The sequence below is a fragment of the Mus caroli genome, chromosome 16 (genome assembly GCF_900094665.2).
Source record: "Mus caroli chromosome 16, CAROLI_EIJ_v1.1, whole genome shotgun sequence".
In the NCBI taxonomy this organism is placed as follows: domain Eukaryota; kingdom Metazoa; phylum Chordata; class Mammalia; order Rodentia; family Muridae; genus Mus; species Mus caroli.
Genome location: NC_034585.1, coordinates 42435519 through 42455287, shown reverse-complemented (window position 1 = coordinate 42455287; position 19769 = coordinate 42435519). Strand labels below are relative to the sequence as shown.

General features: G+C 39.5%; 1 protein-coding gene across 2 annotated transcripts in view; it reads right to left on the bottom strand.

Annotated features, from left to right (window-relative positions):
- Positions 1–6411: 6411 nt before the first annotated feature.
- Btla (B and T lymphocyte associated) overlaps positions 6412–19769 on the bottom strand; it is a 28190-nt gene continuing 14832 nt past the window's right edge. The window contains exons 3-6 of one of the 2 annotated variants that reach the window (XM_021185414.2): positions 16741–16776; positions 15149–15307; positions 13187–13233; positions 6412–8924 (exon numbers count right to left, since the gene is read on the bottom strand). In XM_021185414.2, the coding sequence (XP_021041073.1) occupies positions 8676–8924; positions 13187–13233; positions 15149–15307; positions 16741–16776 (491 nt within the window). In that variant the 3' untranslated portion in view covers positions 6412–8675. The remainder of the gene's footprint in view (positions 8925–13186; positions 13234–15148; positions 15308–16740; positions 16777–19769) is intronic. The other variant, XM_021185415.2, reaches the window with a different exon arrangement.

Below are 19769 nucleotides of genomic sequence, written 5' to 3'. Positions count from 1 at the left end.
TACCAACTACTACATAGTTTCTAAGACTTTGATAAGCTCATAGCATTGTTGTAAATTAAAATGATAGTTATTGTTATATAGGCATATTAACTATGTAATTTTGTGTATGTATATATGTTCATAAATGTGTACATGCATATGAAGGGCAAAGACCAATGTCAGCTGTTTTTCTCATTTACTCCCTACCTTAATTTTTGAGACGAGGCGTCTCACCAAATCAAGAGCTCAATGATTTGACTAGACTGAATGGTCAACAAGCCCCCTGGGATCCCCCTATTCCTTCCTCCTGAGAGCAGAGAATTCGGTATATCAATGCTGTTTGACATGGGTTCTAGGGATCAAACTCAAATCTTCATGTTTGCATTTCTGACACTGCCAATATGTTCCACACTCACAGGAGTGACTGCAGGGACTCCTAACTGGTCAAAGTCTTTAGAACATGTGACTGAGTACTCAGCCATGAACAGTTCAGCCATTCTAACTTTCAGGAAATATCACAGAAGAGAAGAAAAAATCAAGACCTGGAGTAAGTGGTGGGGCATTGTGGAATGCAGATTCCTGGGTGCTATATGACTATTGAAGTTTTTTTTTGAAAAACTAGATTTTATTCTCTTTATTGAAGGGAGGGGGATATGTGTGCCAGAGCATACATGTGGAGGTCAGAGGGCAAGTTGTGGGATTCAATTCTTTCTTTCTACTTTATAGGTTCCAGGGATTAATCTCAGGTCATTAAGCCATGTGGCAGGTGGCCCTACCCACCAAAGTATCTTGTGGGCACATATCATTGCACTCTTAAACTCAACAGCAATAAGAGTACCCTCACAGTACTTCCAAAAGATTGGGCTGCCAACATTTCCTCACAGAGTAGAGAGGTGTACATGAATTGCCTGAGGATCCATAAGCAGTTAATGCCTCTGGAAAGGGAGAGATATTTTCTTCAATGATATAGCCACTGGTAAGGTGTCTATGCGCCTGTAAACAACCTTCCCACCTATGCTCCTGTAAGTAACACTGTTGAAACTCACTGAGTCACCGAAACAAACAACAAATCCAAAAAGACCCGATAGTAGTAGAGCAACCAGTTGGGAAGAGAATCAGAGGGTAGATATGATTAAAATACATTATAGACTTGTATCAGAATAGAACAATGAAATCACTTCATGTGCACAATTAATATATATATATATATACACTAAGAGAAACAGAAATAGAAACAACTTTACTAAATACCCCAAGCCCTTAGAAATGGCTATCTCTAATTAGAATTCTCTATCTTTAGTCTGACTAGATGAGAAATCACAAGTACTCTTTCTTTGATTTCCCCCAGAGAAGTGCACTTTTAATGTCATTCCATCCAGTAACTGGTGTAACATGCTGTTCATTCTTATTATAAACTCACGGAAGCAAGAAACCATTCTTCTGATTTCCTCATAGGTTTACCCCAGCCACAAAATGGAATCTTTGTCTGGCCTCCCTCTGCAGGCACGCCCTCCAGAAAGAGGATATTTAGCTGTCTATAAGAGACAGGGCTCTTGCCCCTTTGACCACATGAACCTCAAGAAAACAACTCTTGCATTAAAGGCCAAGAAATTGCAATCCTGTCTCTCTGCCTGTGGCTGCATGTAGCCAGCTGGCACCCTTGAAGGTCTGAAGCATCTCTCTGTAAATGAACTCTATCTGCAGGTAAGTCCCAAAGTGAAGCAGGATTTAGAAAGGAATTCATGAGATTTTTGTCTTTGGGTCCGAGCCATGCGCACCTATAAAGATAGAGGAATGCAGTGAATTGGGGTTTTCTTCATAACCTTCCAGGCAGTTTCTAGGGAATGAAGAGTCGAGTAAAGTAAGAAACAAGCTTTACCTTCAAGGAGCTTAGAGTGGCATAGGGTTTCCATGTGCTCTGCATCTACTTCTGTGACATTATTAAGCTGTCAGGTTATAGCCTTTATCTCTATTTGTAGGCTATGCCATGCAAAAATAGAACCTTGGCTTGTCCTGTAGTCTCAGAAGCCAGCAAACCCCATAGGTGCTAGTATGTGCTCCTATACTCAGGCCAAGCAAGGCACACAGAATGTTTACTCACTCTGACTTCTGCACAGGACCTCATTTTGAAAATCAACACCTATAATTTGTCTGGAGTCTGTAAGCTGATTGCTAGCACAGAATGTTCAGTTCTCATGTTCTCGAGTTCTTTTTCAAAAGCTTCTAAAAAAAAAATGTTTTCTTTCTTACTTGCTGTTTTTACTTTCTGGGTGGGGTGTAGAGGCCCTTCCTGTATCTGCTTAAAACAGAACTTTCCAGATTAGTCTCTCTTATAAATGTACTTTGCTTCCTGCCACACTTGAGCGAGAGTGGGAAGAAAGAGGTTCAAGCAGGCTAAATGAATTGTAAAATGCACAGAGTGCGTACGACACATCAGGGTCTTGTTCAGATGGAGAATCCTGTTTAGGGTGTGAAGTTGTGATTTTACATTACAAAATACTCCCAAACGTTTTTACGTATCTGACAAAAAGATCATCCTTTGAGTAAGAGGGAAGAGGATGGTTTACTTCAAAAATATTCAACACTTTCTAATTATAATACATGCCAAGCACTGGGTTGGGAAACTAATTAGGAATATAACAATATTTACCCTTAAAAGGCCCACAGCTGGGAATGGAGACATGGCTCAAGTGTTAAAAGTACCAGATCTTCTTCCAGAGGACCCAGGTTTGATTTCTAGCACCTACATAACAGCTAACAACTGTTTGCAACTCCAGTTCAGGACAATGTGATGCCCTCTTCTGGATTTCTTAAGCCTGGGGCAGCAGATGGTGCAAATAAATACAAGCAAGACATATAAAATAAAGTAATTATTTTAAAGTCCCCAGTCTAATGTGGAAGCCAACATAACAAATTCTGTGTAAATTCTGTGATCATCATGAACATAAGAAGATGAAATGTCATTGCATACACTAGCAAGATTGTGCTGAAAGGACCCTGATATAGCTGTCTCTAGTGAGACTACACCGGGGTCTAGCAAACACATAAGTGGATGCTCACAGTCAGCTATTGGATGGATCACAGGGCCCCCAATGGAGGAGCTAGAGAAAATACCCAAGGAGCTAAAGGGATCTGCAACCCTATAGGTGGAAAAACATTATGAACTAACCAGTACCCAGGAACTCTTGACTCTAGCTGCATATGTATCAAAAGATGGCCTAGTCGGGCATCTCTGGAAAGAGAGGCCCATTGGACTTGCAAACTTTATATGCCCCAGTACAGGGGAACACCAGGGCCAAAAAGTGGGAGTGGGTGGGTAGGGGTGTCGGGGGGGGGGAGGGTATGGGGGACTTTTAGGATAGCATTGGAAATGTAAATGAGGAAAATACATAATTAAAAAAAGAAGATGAATTGTAGATTGGGATGAGAAATTTGAACGTATACCTCACCAAAGAAGATGCAGAGAAGGCAATTAAGCCGCTTAAAGGTGGCCAGGACCACATATCATGATGGAATTTAAAGTGTAAACAGCCATGAGACATTATCACTAAACATTAGCTGGTGATATTCCAAAACATGACATCACATGTTGGCTAGGAAGCTGGTGGGAATACAAAGTGGTAAAGCTATCATAGCGAGACATCATAGTGATTATTACAAAAGTAAACACACCTCCAGGCCAACAGTCATCTCCCTTGACATTTATCCAAATAAAATGAGAGTTCCTTCCTATATAAACTTACACACAAATGTTTATAGCACTTCATAATTACCAAAACTTGGAAGCCACCGAGAATTCCTTCAGAAGGAAAATGAATAAGCTCTAAGATGTCCCAGCAATGAAATGTTATTCATCCCTGAGAAGAAATAAACTATTAAGCTATGGAAAAACATGAAGGAACACATTACCGCATCAAAGAAGCCAGTATGAAAAGGATACATAAGATATAACTCCAACTATTCTGGAAAATGCAAAGCGATAGATACAATTCATTGATGACACACTCTCCAGGAGTTAAGAGAACAGAAAGGGTGAAGACGTGGTGCATGAGACAGTGTCCAGGAGGAGACATAGCGGGATTGCTCTGTAGGTTGCCCTAGCAATGTGTACAAGTGATGGTACAAGTGAAAATCATAAAAACGACAGCACCAAGATTATATACCCTAAAACAAACTAAAAAAAAAAGACAGGGTTGATAATGACATCTCAGCTTTGGTTCTCATTCAACTAATATTCTCCCATCCTATTGATTGTTGGGCACAGGGGAGAGGGCATGCAGCTGAGAATATTGCATAAAAGAGCACATGGAAAATGTTAGTGTTTTCTTCTTAATATTTCTCTGCTAAAACTTAACTTTTAGTTATTTTAATTCTTTTTATATATTCTAATGAAAAATTTTCATAAAATATATTCTGATCTTAGTTTCCCCTCCCCAAATTCCTCCTCCATGATTCTCCCCACCCACCCAATTCTACACCCTTTCTTTCTTTATCTCTTTAGAAAACAAAACAGAGTAAAAAACTTTAGAAAAGAACCACAAGAAATAAACACACATACAACACACATGTGTACACGCACACACACACACACACACACACAAACAAAACCCATTAAAAATTATTAGCTATAATATACAAGCAAAAGACCAGTAAGGTTTTTAAAAAGGCCCAAACAAAGCAATATGAGACAAAGTCTACAAAAATGCTGGAGTTTTTTTTTTGTGTTGTCCATGGGAAAAAAATACAGAGACTCACAGCCAGACACTATGTATAGTGTGAGAGATCTTAGAACATTTGGGGCTAAATGGGATGCCTCCATCAAACTCTCCCCTCAGGGTTCAGGGAATCCTGCTGGAACAGGAGGCAAATCTTTTTAAGAGATCACAGGGCAAGGACACAAGGCTCTCTCTCTCTCTCTCTCTCTCTCTCTCTCTCTCTCTCTCTCATTCTAGTTTACTCTTTCTTTAAGTAATTGCTTTACATCCAGATCTCATCAGCTTTACCTCCCTCCCCTTCTCCCAGCCCCTTGCTCTCACCTCACCTCCCTTCATCTTCCTATCCTCCCTTTCTCCTCAGAAAAGGGGAGGCTTCCCATGGATATCAGCCCACCTTGATCTATCAAGTTAAAGTAGGATAAGGTGCATCTTCTCCTAGTGTGGCTAGGCAAGGCAAAATAAGGCCTTCTAGACACAGTAGGGCAGACACGTGTATGATCTCACAGAGACTGAGGCAGCATGCCCAGGGGTTCTAGATCTGCTTACAAGATGGGGTTCTAGAATTGAAAGTAGTAGATACAAGCTCCTTAATCTTGAAGCTATCTCCAATTAATTATCACTCAAAAATGAAAATTTAATTTTCTCCAATGGAATCTCACTGGATCTACAAACCACTCTTAAGGGCAGACCCTATTCCTAGCTGTATATGACCACCACAAAATGAACTCAATGGCAACTTTGTTTTGTCAGGGCATTAAAAAAAAAACTTACAGACCCTTTGGATTTATATTATGGCTTCGTATTCTGGGTTTTCATGGAATTCCTTTGTGTGTGTGTGTGTGTGTGTGTGTGTGTTTGTGTGTGTATGTGTGTGTGTGAATATGTGAGTCATTGCATATATCTATGTATGTGTCTTGTGCTTTTTCTTTGTTTTTTTTTCTTCTGTTTGTTTTGTCCTATTCTGATTCATTTTTGTCTTATTTTATTATGATTCTTTAGATACCTATTTGTTTTCTAAGCAGAGACAGGAAGGGTGTGGATCTGGATGAGAGGGGAGTTGGGAGAAGTTAAAGAAGGAAAAACTGTAATCAGAATACGTTGTATTAAATATATTTTCAATAAAAGAAAAATTAGAAATAAAATGCTCAGTAAATTTTCACCTGGTCATGCAGGCTCTGGAATACTTATGTATAAACTATAGATCTGGACCATTCTCAGCCATGGTCAGAGAAACGTCTCACTGTGGTAGGTGTGGCCAATGCAGAGAGTAACTGTTGCTTGAAGAACAAGGGTGAAGAACAAGTGGCCATTGAGGGTTTGGCTATACCTGTGGCATCTCTACCCACTCCCTTTCAATGCTCAAGGAAGATGAGCGAAGCAGGAGGGGGAAAGAAACTGAGACCTGGGTCACAGGAAAGAGTGTTGTAAAATACTAGCTTCTGGACATGACGGGAGTGTTGTCCTCTTAAACTCACAGCAGCTGGGAGTACTTGTACAAGACCTATACCAGACTGGTGCCATCAATGTCCCTTGTGGATGGAGAAGGGACATAAGATGGCTGCTCTGGCCTGGAGAGCTATTGGCAGTTGATTGCTGGGGGAAAGGGTGAAGGAGTCATTTCCTCAATTTCCAGTAAATGTTAACAATTTTACTGTCTTACTGGGTAAAAATGACAATCTTAAAGTTCAAGGAAATCATGAAATCATCTCCCACCTGTGAGTTAGGTAACCATGAAAATAATGCTGGAACAAATTTATTGGAGGAGCTACAACATACATATTTACTAAGTAGGAATAAGAACATAAACGCTATGTGATTGGCAAACAAGTTACAAACAGAATTGATCATTCATTGAGGTGAAATCCTGAGCAGCGTCTTTCATCGTAAAACATATTAAGAACATGCTTATTAAGTGAGAATACTTGTTATGCAAGCATAAGAACCTGAGTTTGGGTTTTCCACATCCTTGTAAAAAGCTGGGCATGAGCAAATATAGTCCAGCAAAGTGGGGGTCAGGGATGGGAGGATCCATCGCTGGCTTGCTGCTTGCTAGCAGAGCTCCAGGTTCGATGAGAGACCTTCCCTTAACAGAATAAAGTGGAGTGCAATAGAAAAGGGTGCCTGACTTTCTCTTCTGGCTCCTGCATACACATGTGTGTACACCACGCACATATACCATATACACACATACATGCATACCCAAATATACATGTACACACAACGTTTTAAAAAGATTGTTTTAAACAGAGTAGACCTAAGTATTTTGTTTTTAAAGCCGGAGACAATTCTGAAAGATTTGCTTAAGTTGCCTGTTGATCTGATAAGAGAGACAGAGTGCAGTACTCAGCCCCCTCCCATACTTCCTGTTTCTATTTTGAAGATGAGCAGCTATTCTAAGGTCTTTTTTGCATAAAATCCCACAAATGCACCTGCCTGAACAAGCTTAACTAGAAGTTGTTGTAGCATGTCTGAAAACGTTGTCTGTTGTTCTAGATTCAGGGAACTGGAACCTGAGGTGAGCAGTAGGTGAGAAAAGCTGTGTAGTAAGGCCTCTTCATTCACTGTTTATGGATACATTCTCAACTCCCTTCCATTCTCACAGGTCTATGTGTTATTTTCTATAAATGACTCATTTTTTTTCTAGTACTTTGCCCCTTCTAAGCAAACTAAAAATAGCGCAGCAATAGGGCTGGTTTCTCTTGTCTCATTTCCGGACATCACATCTTGCATTTGCATGCTAGCACATACATGCACAGGTACACCCACATATATGCCTGCAATTACATAGACATGTGTTTGCTCCAGTGGCTTCTAACTCAGGCCCAATCTGCTGTATACTAAGACTATGCCATTATTCAGTTTCAGGGTCTGAGAACTCAAGCCTCAAGCTGATGAATAAAATTATGAGCTATTTTTAAGTAATTAGACTCAATCCGGAAATTCAGAACACCTGATAATCATCTTCTTGAACAGCTGCAATGTCAGAATTTAAACCTGAGTGATCTCCCTACGCCCTACTTCATTACATATGATTCTTCCTGATTCACTTCCTCAGAATCAAGAAACAGACATTAATGAATGTATGCCAGTCCCTACGGATCAACTCAATATTCAAGATTCTCCTTTCATAAATTGCCCTTTGAGCTGGTTAAAAGTTCGATCTAGATTGATAATATCTATTCCCATGGACACTTGTTCATAGGCCCATATGTACCATATATATATATATATTAATTCAGCAGCATTGAATCACATTCATGTGCATTAATCTTGATCCAAATACTACCACGTGGATTACAAATCCACTCACTATATGTGGATGAACCCTTTACTACCTACCTTACTTTCTCAATCAAGTCAGCTAAAGATGAACAGCTCATTTGTGGGGATAAGGATCGTTGGCACCACATCTATCTGGCATATGCTGTTTCTATATTATACCAATTACCCTTTCTAATCTTTTTCTGAATTGAGTCCAAGATAATTTTTCTTTCACATTAAAAAAATAATAAAGCATTATCTATAGATTGACATGGGAAGTTGTCTTATCATGACTGACTGAGGACATACAATCATTACTGTATTTATGATTAGTTAGTCAAACTGGGCCATTCTTTTTCTAGAATGTGTAGTGAGCAGATCCAACTATCACACTTCTTTCTTCCCTGTAAGTCTCTCTGGTAGTTCCAAAGAAAATATTGAATTCACACATTGGGTACCACATGGTGCGACATGGTCAATTTTAAAAGTCTGCTATTCATAATATGAGTTTTCCCAGGGAAGAGTCTGTCTTGTACAAAACTCTCCCAAAGTTTTCAGGAGAAATTTTAACTAAATACTTCATGGACCTTTAAGACGAAGCACCAGCACAGAGCATCTTAATTGAATCTTTCCAGATTGAAGGTTATTTGAAACTGAAGGTCCAGACCGAGGTATTGACAGGCACTCATGCAGTGTAGGCTGCCTGGCTCTGTGGCAGGTTTAACTTCTCACACAAATGGATGCATATTCTGTGGGTGCCTCCTGCATGTTGTTTTCCTGTCTTGGGTTCCTTCCAATAACACAATGGTTCAAAGAAGCATAAACAATGCCCTGGTTGTTTCTCTCAGACTGCAAGCTAATTGTCAATTCAGATTCATCCTGCATGCTAGACCAGGGATCATTATCATAAATTCCAGTTCCTGATGGCAGTGCTTGGTGATTTGTCCTAGAACTGGCTGGAATATCAACCTATGAAAGAAAAGAGATATACCACATAAGGATGTGACAAAACATAATCATTATTGGACTACGAGGGAAAGGCTACATTATGTCAAGCATTTTGTCCCTCCTATAAGCCACTTTATATCTACATTTTCATTAAACTTTGTACTAACAAAGGGTGAAAGTGTTGAATTTGGTTTGTTTGTTTGTTTGTTTTTTATTTTTTAATGTTATGTTCAGATCCACATGAGTGTTAGGCAGGTATTTAACCAATGAGCTCCAAAGGCCAAACATCTGAAGTCATCTATGGTCATCCCAAACAATTGTTTTATGATTTATCATGAGTCATTGGAGGTCACAGTGCATACACGCAACGTTCATTCAATGGGAAATCACAGTTCCAAGTTCATAGGAAAAGAAAAGTAATCCAAAGAAAATGCCAGGCAATTTATAAAAAATTTGGCATATGGAATGTAGAATAACAAAAGATGAAGCACCCAGCCAAAAGACCTGAGACCTCTCCAGGAGACTAGGAACAGGAAGAGTGTGGGTCACTCAAGACAAGTTATTATGATTTGAGAACTAAATTGTAAAATAGAGACCAGTTTTGAAAGAACAAAATTTCCACGAGGTTCTAAAATATTATTCTAGTTGTTATTTCTAATCATCATACTTTCAAATGGTGTCAGAGACCTGAATCCTACGAGCTAAAGAGGAATTTGTACAAACTAAAGTGAATCCTGATGTTTTCTTTTTCTCTCTTTTCAGTTATTTGCTGTTCCTGGTTATACACAGAGTGCAGATGGTAAAAATGTTGATGTCGTATTAACAGTAAGAGTTTTAAACTTTCATGTGCAGAAGTTGGGGGTGTGGAACTTATAAGTGGGTAGGTAAGCTCACCATGTGTGTGTATGTGTGTATGTTCACCTGTATGTGTGGGATGAGATAGATGCACTCATGTGTGTGTGTGTGTGTGTGTCTGTGTGTGTGTTTATGTGTGTTTGTGTGTGTGTGTGTGTATGGATAGGTGAATTCACCTGTATGGGGGCAGTGGGTAGGTATGCTCATTCATGTATGTGTATGTGTATATGTTTGTAAAGGTAACTTAAGGGGTCTTTGGAAAGTTGTTTGGATGGTGTTTTGTTGGGGCAAACATGTAAAGGAACCTTTACTTGAAGTGGACATAGGCAAAAGACTAAGGAAGACTGGTGAAGGAACGTTTAGCTGAAGCAGACACAGGATAAAGGATGTTCTGCTAAAGTAAGCACATGAAAAGACATATGTTGAAAGATTCTTTGCTAACAACATGTGTGTGTGTGTGTGTGTGTGTGTGTGTGTGTGTGTGTTTGTATGTATGTGTATTGGTCCATCTTATATTGTGTAGTTGAGCTACATTTGTTGGGACTCCATAGGGAGAAACACACCAAAAACCTTCTGGTGGTGTGCTATAGTTTCTTGTCACTTCTTGGGCTGATTTAACAGAGTGATATCAGCTGAGATAGACTTACATATTGAGACAAGACACATGCTGACAGAAGACATGTGCTAAGACAAGACATATGATGTTTAGAAGATATAAATAGAATGTGAGAGACAGTGATGGAGGCTGAGCTTGGCTTTTTTATAGCGCTAGCTGTGTAACGCTATAGGCTCCGTGTCTTCACTGATCTTCACTTCTCTGAGAGAGGCATAGCTGGGAACTTCTGATGTTCCTCCTGGTCTCGCTGGCTGAGCTGAGGCTGAGCTGAGGCTGAGGCTGAGGCCTTGCTGTCTCTGTTAGATAGTATCATCAATGTTGCTAACATGACTCTACCAAACTGGACTGCTGGTGTATCTGTGAAGTGTCTGTGAGTGGCCTGAGCTGTTGCTGTTGACCTATGAACTAAATTGTCAATTTCTAGACAACATAGATGGGAGTTATTCTAAAAACTCTTTTTAAAGAGGCCCGTTGAAACTCAAGAAGAACGAAGACCAAAGTGTGGACACTTTGCCCCTTCTTAGAATTGGGAACAAAACACCCATGGAAGGAGTTACAGACACAACGTTTGGAGCTGAGACAAAAGGATGGACCATCTAGAGACTGCCATACCTGGGGATGCATCCCATAATCAGCCTCTAAACGCTGATACCATTGCATACACTAGCAAGATTTTACTGAAAGGACCTAGATTTAGCTGTCCCTTGTGAGGCTATGCCGGAGCCTTGCAAACACAGAATTGGATGCACACAGTCAGCTATTTGATGGATCACAGGGCCCCCAATGGAGAAGCTAGAGAAAGTACCCAAGGAGCCAAAGGGGTCTGCAACCCTATAGGTGGAACAACAATATGAACTAACCAGTACCCCCCGTAGCTCGTGTCTCTAGCTGCATATGTATCAGAAGATGGGCATCATTGGAAAGAGAGGCCCATTGGTCTTGCAAACTTTAAATGCCCCAGTACAGGGGAACACCAGGGCCAAGAAGTGGGAGTGGGTGGGTAGGGGAGTTGGGGGGAGGGTATGGGGGACTTTTGGGAGAGCATTGGAAATGTAAATAAAGAAAATACCTAATTAAAAATAAAGAGGCCCGTTTCCCTTGGATCTTTTCTTTCCCATTACCTCTATTGGGTGGTGGGCTAAAAGGGAGATTAAAGTATTTAAGAACAATCATTAAAAGTAGGTTTTAAAAAAATTAAAGATACATATGTGTGTGGATAGGTGGTCTTAGCCGTATGTGTATGATAGTGTGTGTGTGTGTGTGTGTGTGTGTTATAGATCAAAGGTCAATGTCAGGTTTCTTGTCTCTTCCTCTACACTTTGCTTTTTAAGAAAGAGTTTTCTCACTGAAGCTGGCACTTTTTCAACTAGGCTGGATGGTCAGTGAGCCCTGGTTCAACTGGTTTTCACTGTCTCTCTCACTGTTGGGTTTACAAATGTATACAACTACTCCCGGTCATAAGTGCTGGAGAACCAAGCTTGCAGTCCTTAAGCTTGCACAGTGAGTACTTTACCCACTCATCCATTTCCCCAGGACTCTACTTTGAGTTTTTAAAACTCCATTTTGCCAGCCAAGTTATATTCATCTTGTACGGTTCTTGATCTTTGACTATCCATACTCCTCTTGTCCTTGGTAAGTGTCACTGTGATGTATGCAGTTGGATATAACTCATATCTACTAAGGGAAGCTCTGTCTGAAAGCATGCTTAGCCATAATGTACAATAACTGCTGATATTCTGTGCTTTCCCTATGAGGTGAGCTCCCAGAAATAGCACTAAGGCTAGAGGTCTGAAAGAGCCAAATGTGGCATGAACATGGTTCTTCGCCCCTGAAGCTCTCCATAAAAGCGATAGGTACCACATGGTGGTATACTATGACGGGGTGGCCATAGGTGGATAAGTGAAGTATGTTAAACAGAGGCAGCCATCTCTCCATTGTGCTTACATAGTTACATACATATTGTGCTTAACAGTTGTAAAGCTCTTTTTAAAAACCAGGTGATTAATAACTCACATTCCAAAAACCCCACCCTTGTAGCTGTATTATGTCTGAGTGGACTTTACTATACAACCACTTTTATTCCCTTAGAATAGCTGTTCTCAACTTGTGGGTCAAGACCCCTTTGGCAAAATTCTACTTCCAAAAATATTGATGCTACAATTTATAACAGTAGCAAAATTACAGTTATGAAGTAGCAGTGAAAATAATTTTGCTGAGGGTCATGTTGAGGGTTACCACAATGGGAGTAACTGTATTAAATGGTCACAGCATTGGGAAGGTTGAGAACAATTGTCCTAAAGGGAAATAAGATCAGAACTCTGAACTTTTCCGTTTATTAATTTTTATGTTTTGTTAGCATGTAGTAATTACACATATTAATGTTTTACTCTGGCGTACGTGTATAGAACACATGTGTACATGTTCACCCTCCAGTGCTCTCTCTTTTCCCCTTCCCAAACTCTTCCTCTTCCCAACTACTTCCTTTCTATTTTCCTGGTTGTTCCCCTAATGGACTTCACTTTGGCTGCTTACAATAGTGTGGGTGAGGGTTTATTTACTCTGACTACACTGAAAATGGCCCTTGATTCCCATGAGTTATTAACTGCCCTGTCAATGTCTCCTTACTCCATAACAAGATGTTCATGGGCCCTATCTTATACAAGTATTATGCAGGCAATCATGGCCTATGTGAAAGTTCATGTGTGTGTGTGTGTGTGTGTGTGTGTGTGTGAGATGTCATATAAACCTACTGAAAAAGTACATATGGTATAATATAAAAATGTGTTTATCTAGACAGATATTTGAAACCTACCAGGTTAGTGTCTCTTCCTGCCAAGTCAGAAGGCTTCTTTTCTTTCCCTAAAAAATTGGAGAGAATTTGGTAATAAAAAGGGGTTAAGAAAGCAAGGTGAACTATCTTCCTCCCATGCCCAGCACATTGCTTGTTAGCAGCCACACTCTTAGCTTCACCTTGCTGACTGACTTGGCTAGCATGTTCCATTGGCATCTCAGTATGTGCACATACACATGCCCACTCCCCCCCCCCAACCTTCCTACTTCACATAACAGTCTTCACATCCAAAGGAAGGAGTAGGACCTAGTAAAACAGTTTCAAATGGTTTGTAGTCATTGCAGATTCCATGCTAAACCAACGCTAAAAGTGCTTCTGTTGGCTTGGTGATGTATGAGACATATATCATACCCCTGTCCCTCAAGGCTCAAGTAATTGAGGAAAGACTGTAAGAGCCAGAGGTTGGAGAATACTAGAGGAAAAACTATCTTCTGGGCATGAATACACTACTGTACCAACTAACTCCTAATACCTGTTATTTTTTACAAGATTAAGCCAGCCAATATCCCAGTACATGAGCCCTGTAACCCTTAGCTGATGACAAATGACGGCTGGTAGGGTACATAGAATCAGTTCCTTTAGGGGTGTAATCTTTGGTACTATAAATATAACCTCCCAATAAATCTCCACAACCATATGTATATGAGCAATACAAACTTGAATCAGCAGATTATAATATATTTTTAAAAGAATATGTATTTGGGGAGGGGCCATAGGGGATTCAGGATGGATAAGAGAAAATGAGTGGGGTGAATAATATCAAAGTACACTGTATGCATGTATGAAATTCTCAACCCATAAAAATATAAAAATTTCACAAATGCTTCTGTCACATATACATGCTCCCAGTTTCCTTTGGATATGATGGCCAATAAAGATTATCCCAGTTTCTTATTCATCACTCAGAGAGAGGTTCTAGAAGTTTTAGGAAATATGAAGCCACAAAGAGACCATGGAAAGGGCTTCATGGTTACAGATGCAGAGAGGGATTCCTTAAAACTCTAAGATAGCTCCAGGATCCTTACTTCAAAATGCCAGAAGCACTTTGGCCCAGACAAAGCTTTTTCTTGTAGCAGCCAAATAAATGGATGCTTTGTCTGGCTCAGTTTCTATAGCTACACTGTGGCTGGTATTGTAGAAAAGGGGAGGGGAAGACATGGAGAAGAGCAGAAAAATAGTGAATATAGATGGACCAGATCAACATGTCTCTCTTGCTGATTTTAACTACTCAGTGGTGACAAAGAAGGCATAACTTCAAAAGAAAAAAACCAGCTGTCTTCAGAATATCACGTGTTTGACCAGAACTCTTGAAGGGGATACTGGGAAGTAACATTTGCAACATAAATAAATAAAATAATTTTAAAATATATCACATCTCTCATTATAGGCAAGTCACATTCTCAAATGCAGTGTTATTGAGTAAAAAACTGACTCAGGCATGTGTTTATGATAGCAATAGAAACTACATACACATATGAATTCCTTCTGGGACAATGATTCCTTATTTAGATAGGGTGTGTAACACTGGAATTATGTGGTATAGCTGTGGAAAGGGCTGAAACCAAACATCTTAAATTAGACATGTTGATTCAAGAGATTACTACAACCAGTCCTTTGACTTAGCTAAAGTTTAGGAGGATGCCTTCTTATATACAGTTAAGATTGGTGTACATAAAATGAGAAAGTTCCAGCCTGGAGTATGCTTAGCCACAACCCTTGGCTAGCACTGTGGTGAGGTAAGTATGCTTTATCACGCTTGGTGGGAACTTAAATCAATCCACTCAGTTTTCTAGTAGAAACTAGTAGTTCCCTGAGAATCTTTATCCAGAAAGAAAACAATAACCAGCTATTGTTATTTCTATTGGCCCTAGAGAAAGAACCCCAAATGTGTGGCACATGGGGCAAAGGGAAATTGCAACTCACCTTGGATCCTTTTCAGAAAGCAGAGCAGGCAGACACAGGCAAGGAGCAGAAGCAATGCCCCCAAAGGAAGCAAGGTGTAAAGCAGCCAGGTCCTGCCTGGCCTCTCTTCCATGGTGGATGGTCCTGAGGCATTGGTGGCATCTGGGATGTCAGATACTACTGAACACAGTTAAAAAGTCTGAGAAACATTAGAGTTGGCAACACCCCTTGTATTGTTGTGATTCAACAGATGGAATGTGCAGGCTAAGCCCTAATTTCTCCTTTGGTGGTCCCAGGACCCTCAACCTACTATTTTTAATCTTTTGTCATGGTCTCACATTCTTCTTGGATGAGTCATTTGTAGAAGGATCTCCATGACAGTTCTAACAAACTGATCGATCTGCCAGGCCACTTTGTTTATATGTTTATTTCAGTACCTTAGGAAGCCATTTTTTTTATGCAGTTTTATAACTCGAGAAGAATGTTACTGTTCCAAAAGCTGCTCTAAGTCAGATAGTTTGTGGATGGTGGTAGGACCCACATCAGGCAGCTTTCTGATGCTGTGCTTTGGTTTCCTCTCATAAGCTGTTACCTCCAAACAGCAAATACTTCCATTTCTACCAAGGATGCTTTGCTTGACATCCAGTCAGTGCTCATTTCCGCCTATCAGTGTTAACAGTCACCAGGCCACAGTACGATCAAGGATGACTGAAACTTGGGAGTTTTTTTTATCTACAACTCAGTGCATCAAAGATAGATGTTTTGTTTTGTTTTGTTTTTAAAGATTTATTCATTATTATACATAAGTACACTGTCGCTGTCTTCAGACACACCAGAAGAGGGCATCAGATTTTATTACATATGGTTGTAAGTCACCATGTGGTTTCTGGGATTTGAACTCAGGACCTCTGGAAGAGCAGTCAGTGCTCTAAACCACTGAACCATCTCTCCAGCCCAAGATAGTGGTTTTTAAATGATATAAAGTAAACTGAAAAAAAAATCTGAATGCATAATATAGGCCACTGAAGGGGTTCTCAACCATAAAATTTTCTCATCCCCTAGAAATGTGGTAGTTTCTGGAGACATTTCTGGTATCACAAGGTGGGAGATGATCTACATCTAGTGAAGAGAGCCCAGGAGCTTGCCAAACTTCTTGAATCACACAGGATACCCCTCCATCACCACAGCACAGCAATCAAGCAACTCAACTATCTGTGGATTTTGTGAAACTGCTTTTTATGTGCGTGGATTCTGAGTTAAGATGTAAGATGTACTTTTTCATTTGGGGGTCCCCATTAACACAGTATCAAAAGCAGTGAAGGAAAGTATTGGATTACATGAGTGATTTTCCCCCTAGATCTGTTCTTTGAGGGTAAAAACAATGAGGGGAAGTGGGGAGGATACAATGGGCATATAGTTTAGTGACACAGAATGGTGGCAAATGTACTGCAGCTGCTCTTTAGGTTGGCAAGTAGCCAAAGGCACACACAGTTGTCTTGGGGCAGGCAGTTGGATGGCAGACAATAATATAATAATCTAATACAAACAAACTCATTTAAGAAGACCTTATTCCCATTATTTATCTTGTTAATTTTGATTGATTTGATACTTACTTATTAGTGGGTGTTCTGAATAGTTTTGAGTCCTTTCTGAAATAGAAAACAAGATTAAATATTAAAATGGCTTGAGAAAACACAGAGGTGGTTCTCAAAGTTACCTCTAAAGACAGAGCTAATGAGAAAGGACTCTAGTATTGGCACATCAACAGAGAATCCAACCATCGAGGCCAAGTTGAGCTTGAATAATTCACAAATCTTCACCTTCATCTGACTTCCTTGGTCCTCTATTCCTCGTTCTTTAAACATAAAGACAAACAGACCATGTGTGATCTCTGACACCTACAATATAACATAAAATGCCACCAGCAAGTGCTCTAAGAGAGTGTGGATGGCCATAGGGAAAAGATGCCCTGGGTGACATTCCAGGTACAGATTCTGAAACAAAGATGATAGCTCTCCTACCTTCTCAATCAACACTCATCTCCCTGCACCCTCTACCACTGATCAGAAACTGTCCTGGGACAAGTGAGAAGCACAGAAAAAAAATTCATATATATATATATATATATATATATATATATATATACATATATATATATATAAAACATATAATGTACACATGTATATATTCTTATTTGCATATGAGTATGAGACATATGCAAAAACAGAAACATTCCTAATATCACCTCAGAAAGAGATTTCAAGGGGGTAAAAAACCAAAATACATATATCATATCTCCAAAATGTACCAATGACAAGCAAAGCCATAGTTCCAGGACATATTTCTTTCCTTACTCCATAAGCAGTTCCATTAGCACTCTCAGGTTCAGAAATAAAATGAATATTTTTACTCTTTCCTGGTAATCACTGTTTCCCTAAAGGATTCTACATATTCAGCTAAAATTTAAACTAATTCTAAAAAGAAATTACTTCACTTCTACTAAAGAAAAACAACCCCCCAAAAAGTGAGACATGATTTCTATTTTGTAAGGCTCTGTAACCTTTTATGGAATTTGACAGATTTTTATATAATGCAATGGGGAAAGGAAATGTGTGATAAATGACCTTAAACAGTAAGCAAATCAACAGACTGCAGTATAACTTATACTACATGGAAGATAAGCCTGGAAGCTTCCTGGAGAACTTGGGCAATAAGCTGGGCTTGAAAGGAAAAGTATAGCTGTGAAAGATATAAAAATGGATATTCTGAAAAACAATGAATTTTCTGAAATGGATGACAATGGTGTAGAAAGAATGATGATAGACATGAGACAAGGTTGGGCCTGAGGAGATGAATCACATGTATGATCTTGAAGTGTGTGCATTGAATCTTCAGGATCCATGTAAAGACAGAACAGGACCGCTCCTGTCTCTAATCCAGTGCCAAGGAAGCCCCGACAGGAGCATCGTGGGCGATCACTAGCCAGCCGAACTATTCAGTTGAGTCCCAAGTTCACTGAGATACCATGTCTCAAAAAAGTAAGGGGAAGAACAAGTGAGGATTACATCAGATGTCAACCTCTGGCCTCTGTATACACATGGGTACAGACACATACATGTGCACATGAGTATACACGTACACAGATGAGGCAATTGAAAGTAGGGCTAAAGTCCAGCATAGTCAACCTGACTTTAGGCCAGCCAAGGCTACATACTGAAACCCTGTCTCAAAACACAAACAAAGCAAAACAAAAATAAACAAAAAATGTAACTGAGGGGCTATAGAGACGGCTCAGTGATTAAGAGCATGGTCTGTTCTTCCAGAGGACCCAGGTCCAATTCTAAGAACGCACTTGAAGATCCAAACCATCTGTAACTCCAGTCTCACTGGAACCAGGTATATACATGGTACACAGACATATATGCTGGCTAAAACACCCATAGACAGAAAATAAAAATAATGTAAAAAATCAATTCAAATCATATACAGAGTTTTATGCTAGACTATCAATTCTACCATGTTGATCTCACCACAGTATTTAAGTAGCTGTATTTTAATAATAAGTTTTGAAATAGAGAGCTCTTCCAATTCCCATCTTTATCAAGTTTATTTTGGCTGCTCTGGTCTATTACAATATGATGTGAATTCTAGAATTAGCTCTTACATCTCTTTTAAAAGGTTTCAGAAGTATGAGTTGATGAAGATGATGTTGGATTTTGGGGACTGTCATCTCCATAATAGTTAAGTCTTCGAAACTGATGACAATAGGATATTTTTATATCTTCCTTAATTTCTTTGTTAATTCATGCTTTCTTGGTTCTGTCTACAAGTCTGTTGCTTATAAGTACCTTGTACTTTTTGATCTGTTATAAGTGGAATTGTTTTCTTAACAACCTTTTCAGATTATCCATTGCTAGCATGTAGAGCCCATTAGTTCTTATGTGTTAATACATGTTCCTAAAATTGAACTCATATATTAACGTTAGTACTTTTATGGACGTTTATACATTTTCTTCTAAATATAAGGTCATTTCATCCATGAAAAGAGATTCTTTTACTCCCATTCCATTTTCAGTACCTTTTATTTCTTAGTCTTGTCAGATTTTTCTGGTTGGAGCTTCCAGCTCAGTGATGAATGGAAGTTTCCACTCTTTAGGGAACCAGCTTCTCAGCAGGGAGTATAGTATTGGAGATAGATGTCCATAAACTGACTGTTCGTTACTCTCTATCATTCCTGCCTTTTCATTTTTACTCGTCTAGGTTTTGTTCGCCTTGAGTGTTCCCAGCTTACTGCCTGCCCTTCTTGTCTTTGCTCCTAGAACCAATTGAAAAACTCGGGGAATGGGAGGACGTGGAAACTCTGCCTATTCCCTAGAACTCAACAAGGAATCAAAACACACACTCATTTGTATGTTCTTAGTCCTGTGGGCAAAGTATGAGTCAGCACTTTCAAAAGTGTGTGCCCATCAGAGCATCCAAACATAACTTCTACAAACTCTCATCAACAAAAGTCAACAACAGAAAAAAAAATGAGTTCAAAAAAGAAAATAATACTTGTGATCTATTTTTGAACTTGTCAAATAAATGTTTTAATCTCTACAGAACAGTCAGTAACTTCATCTGGTTATGTTGATACGTGCTT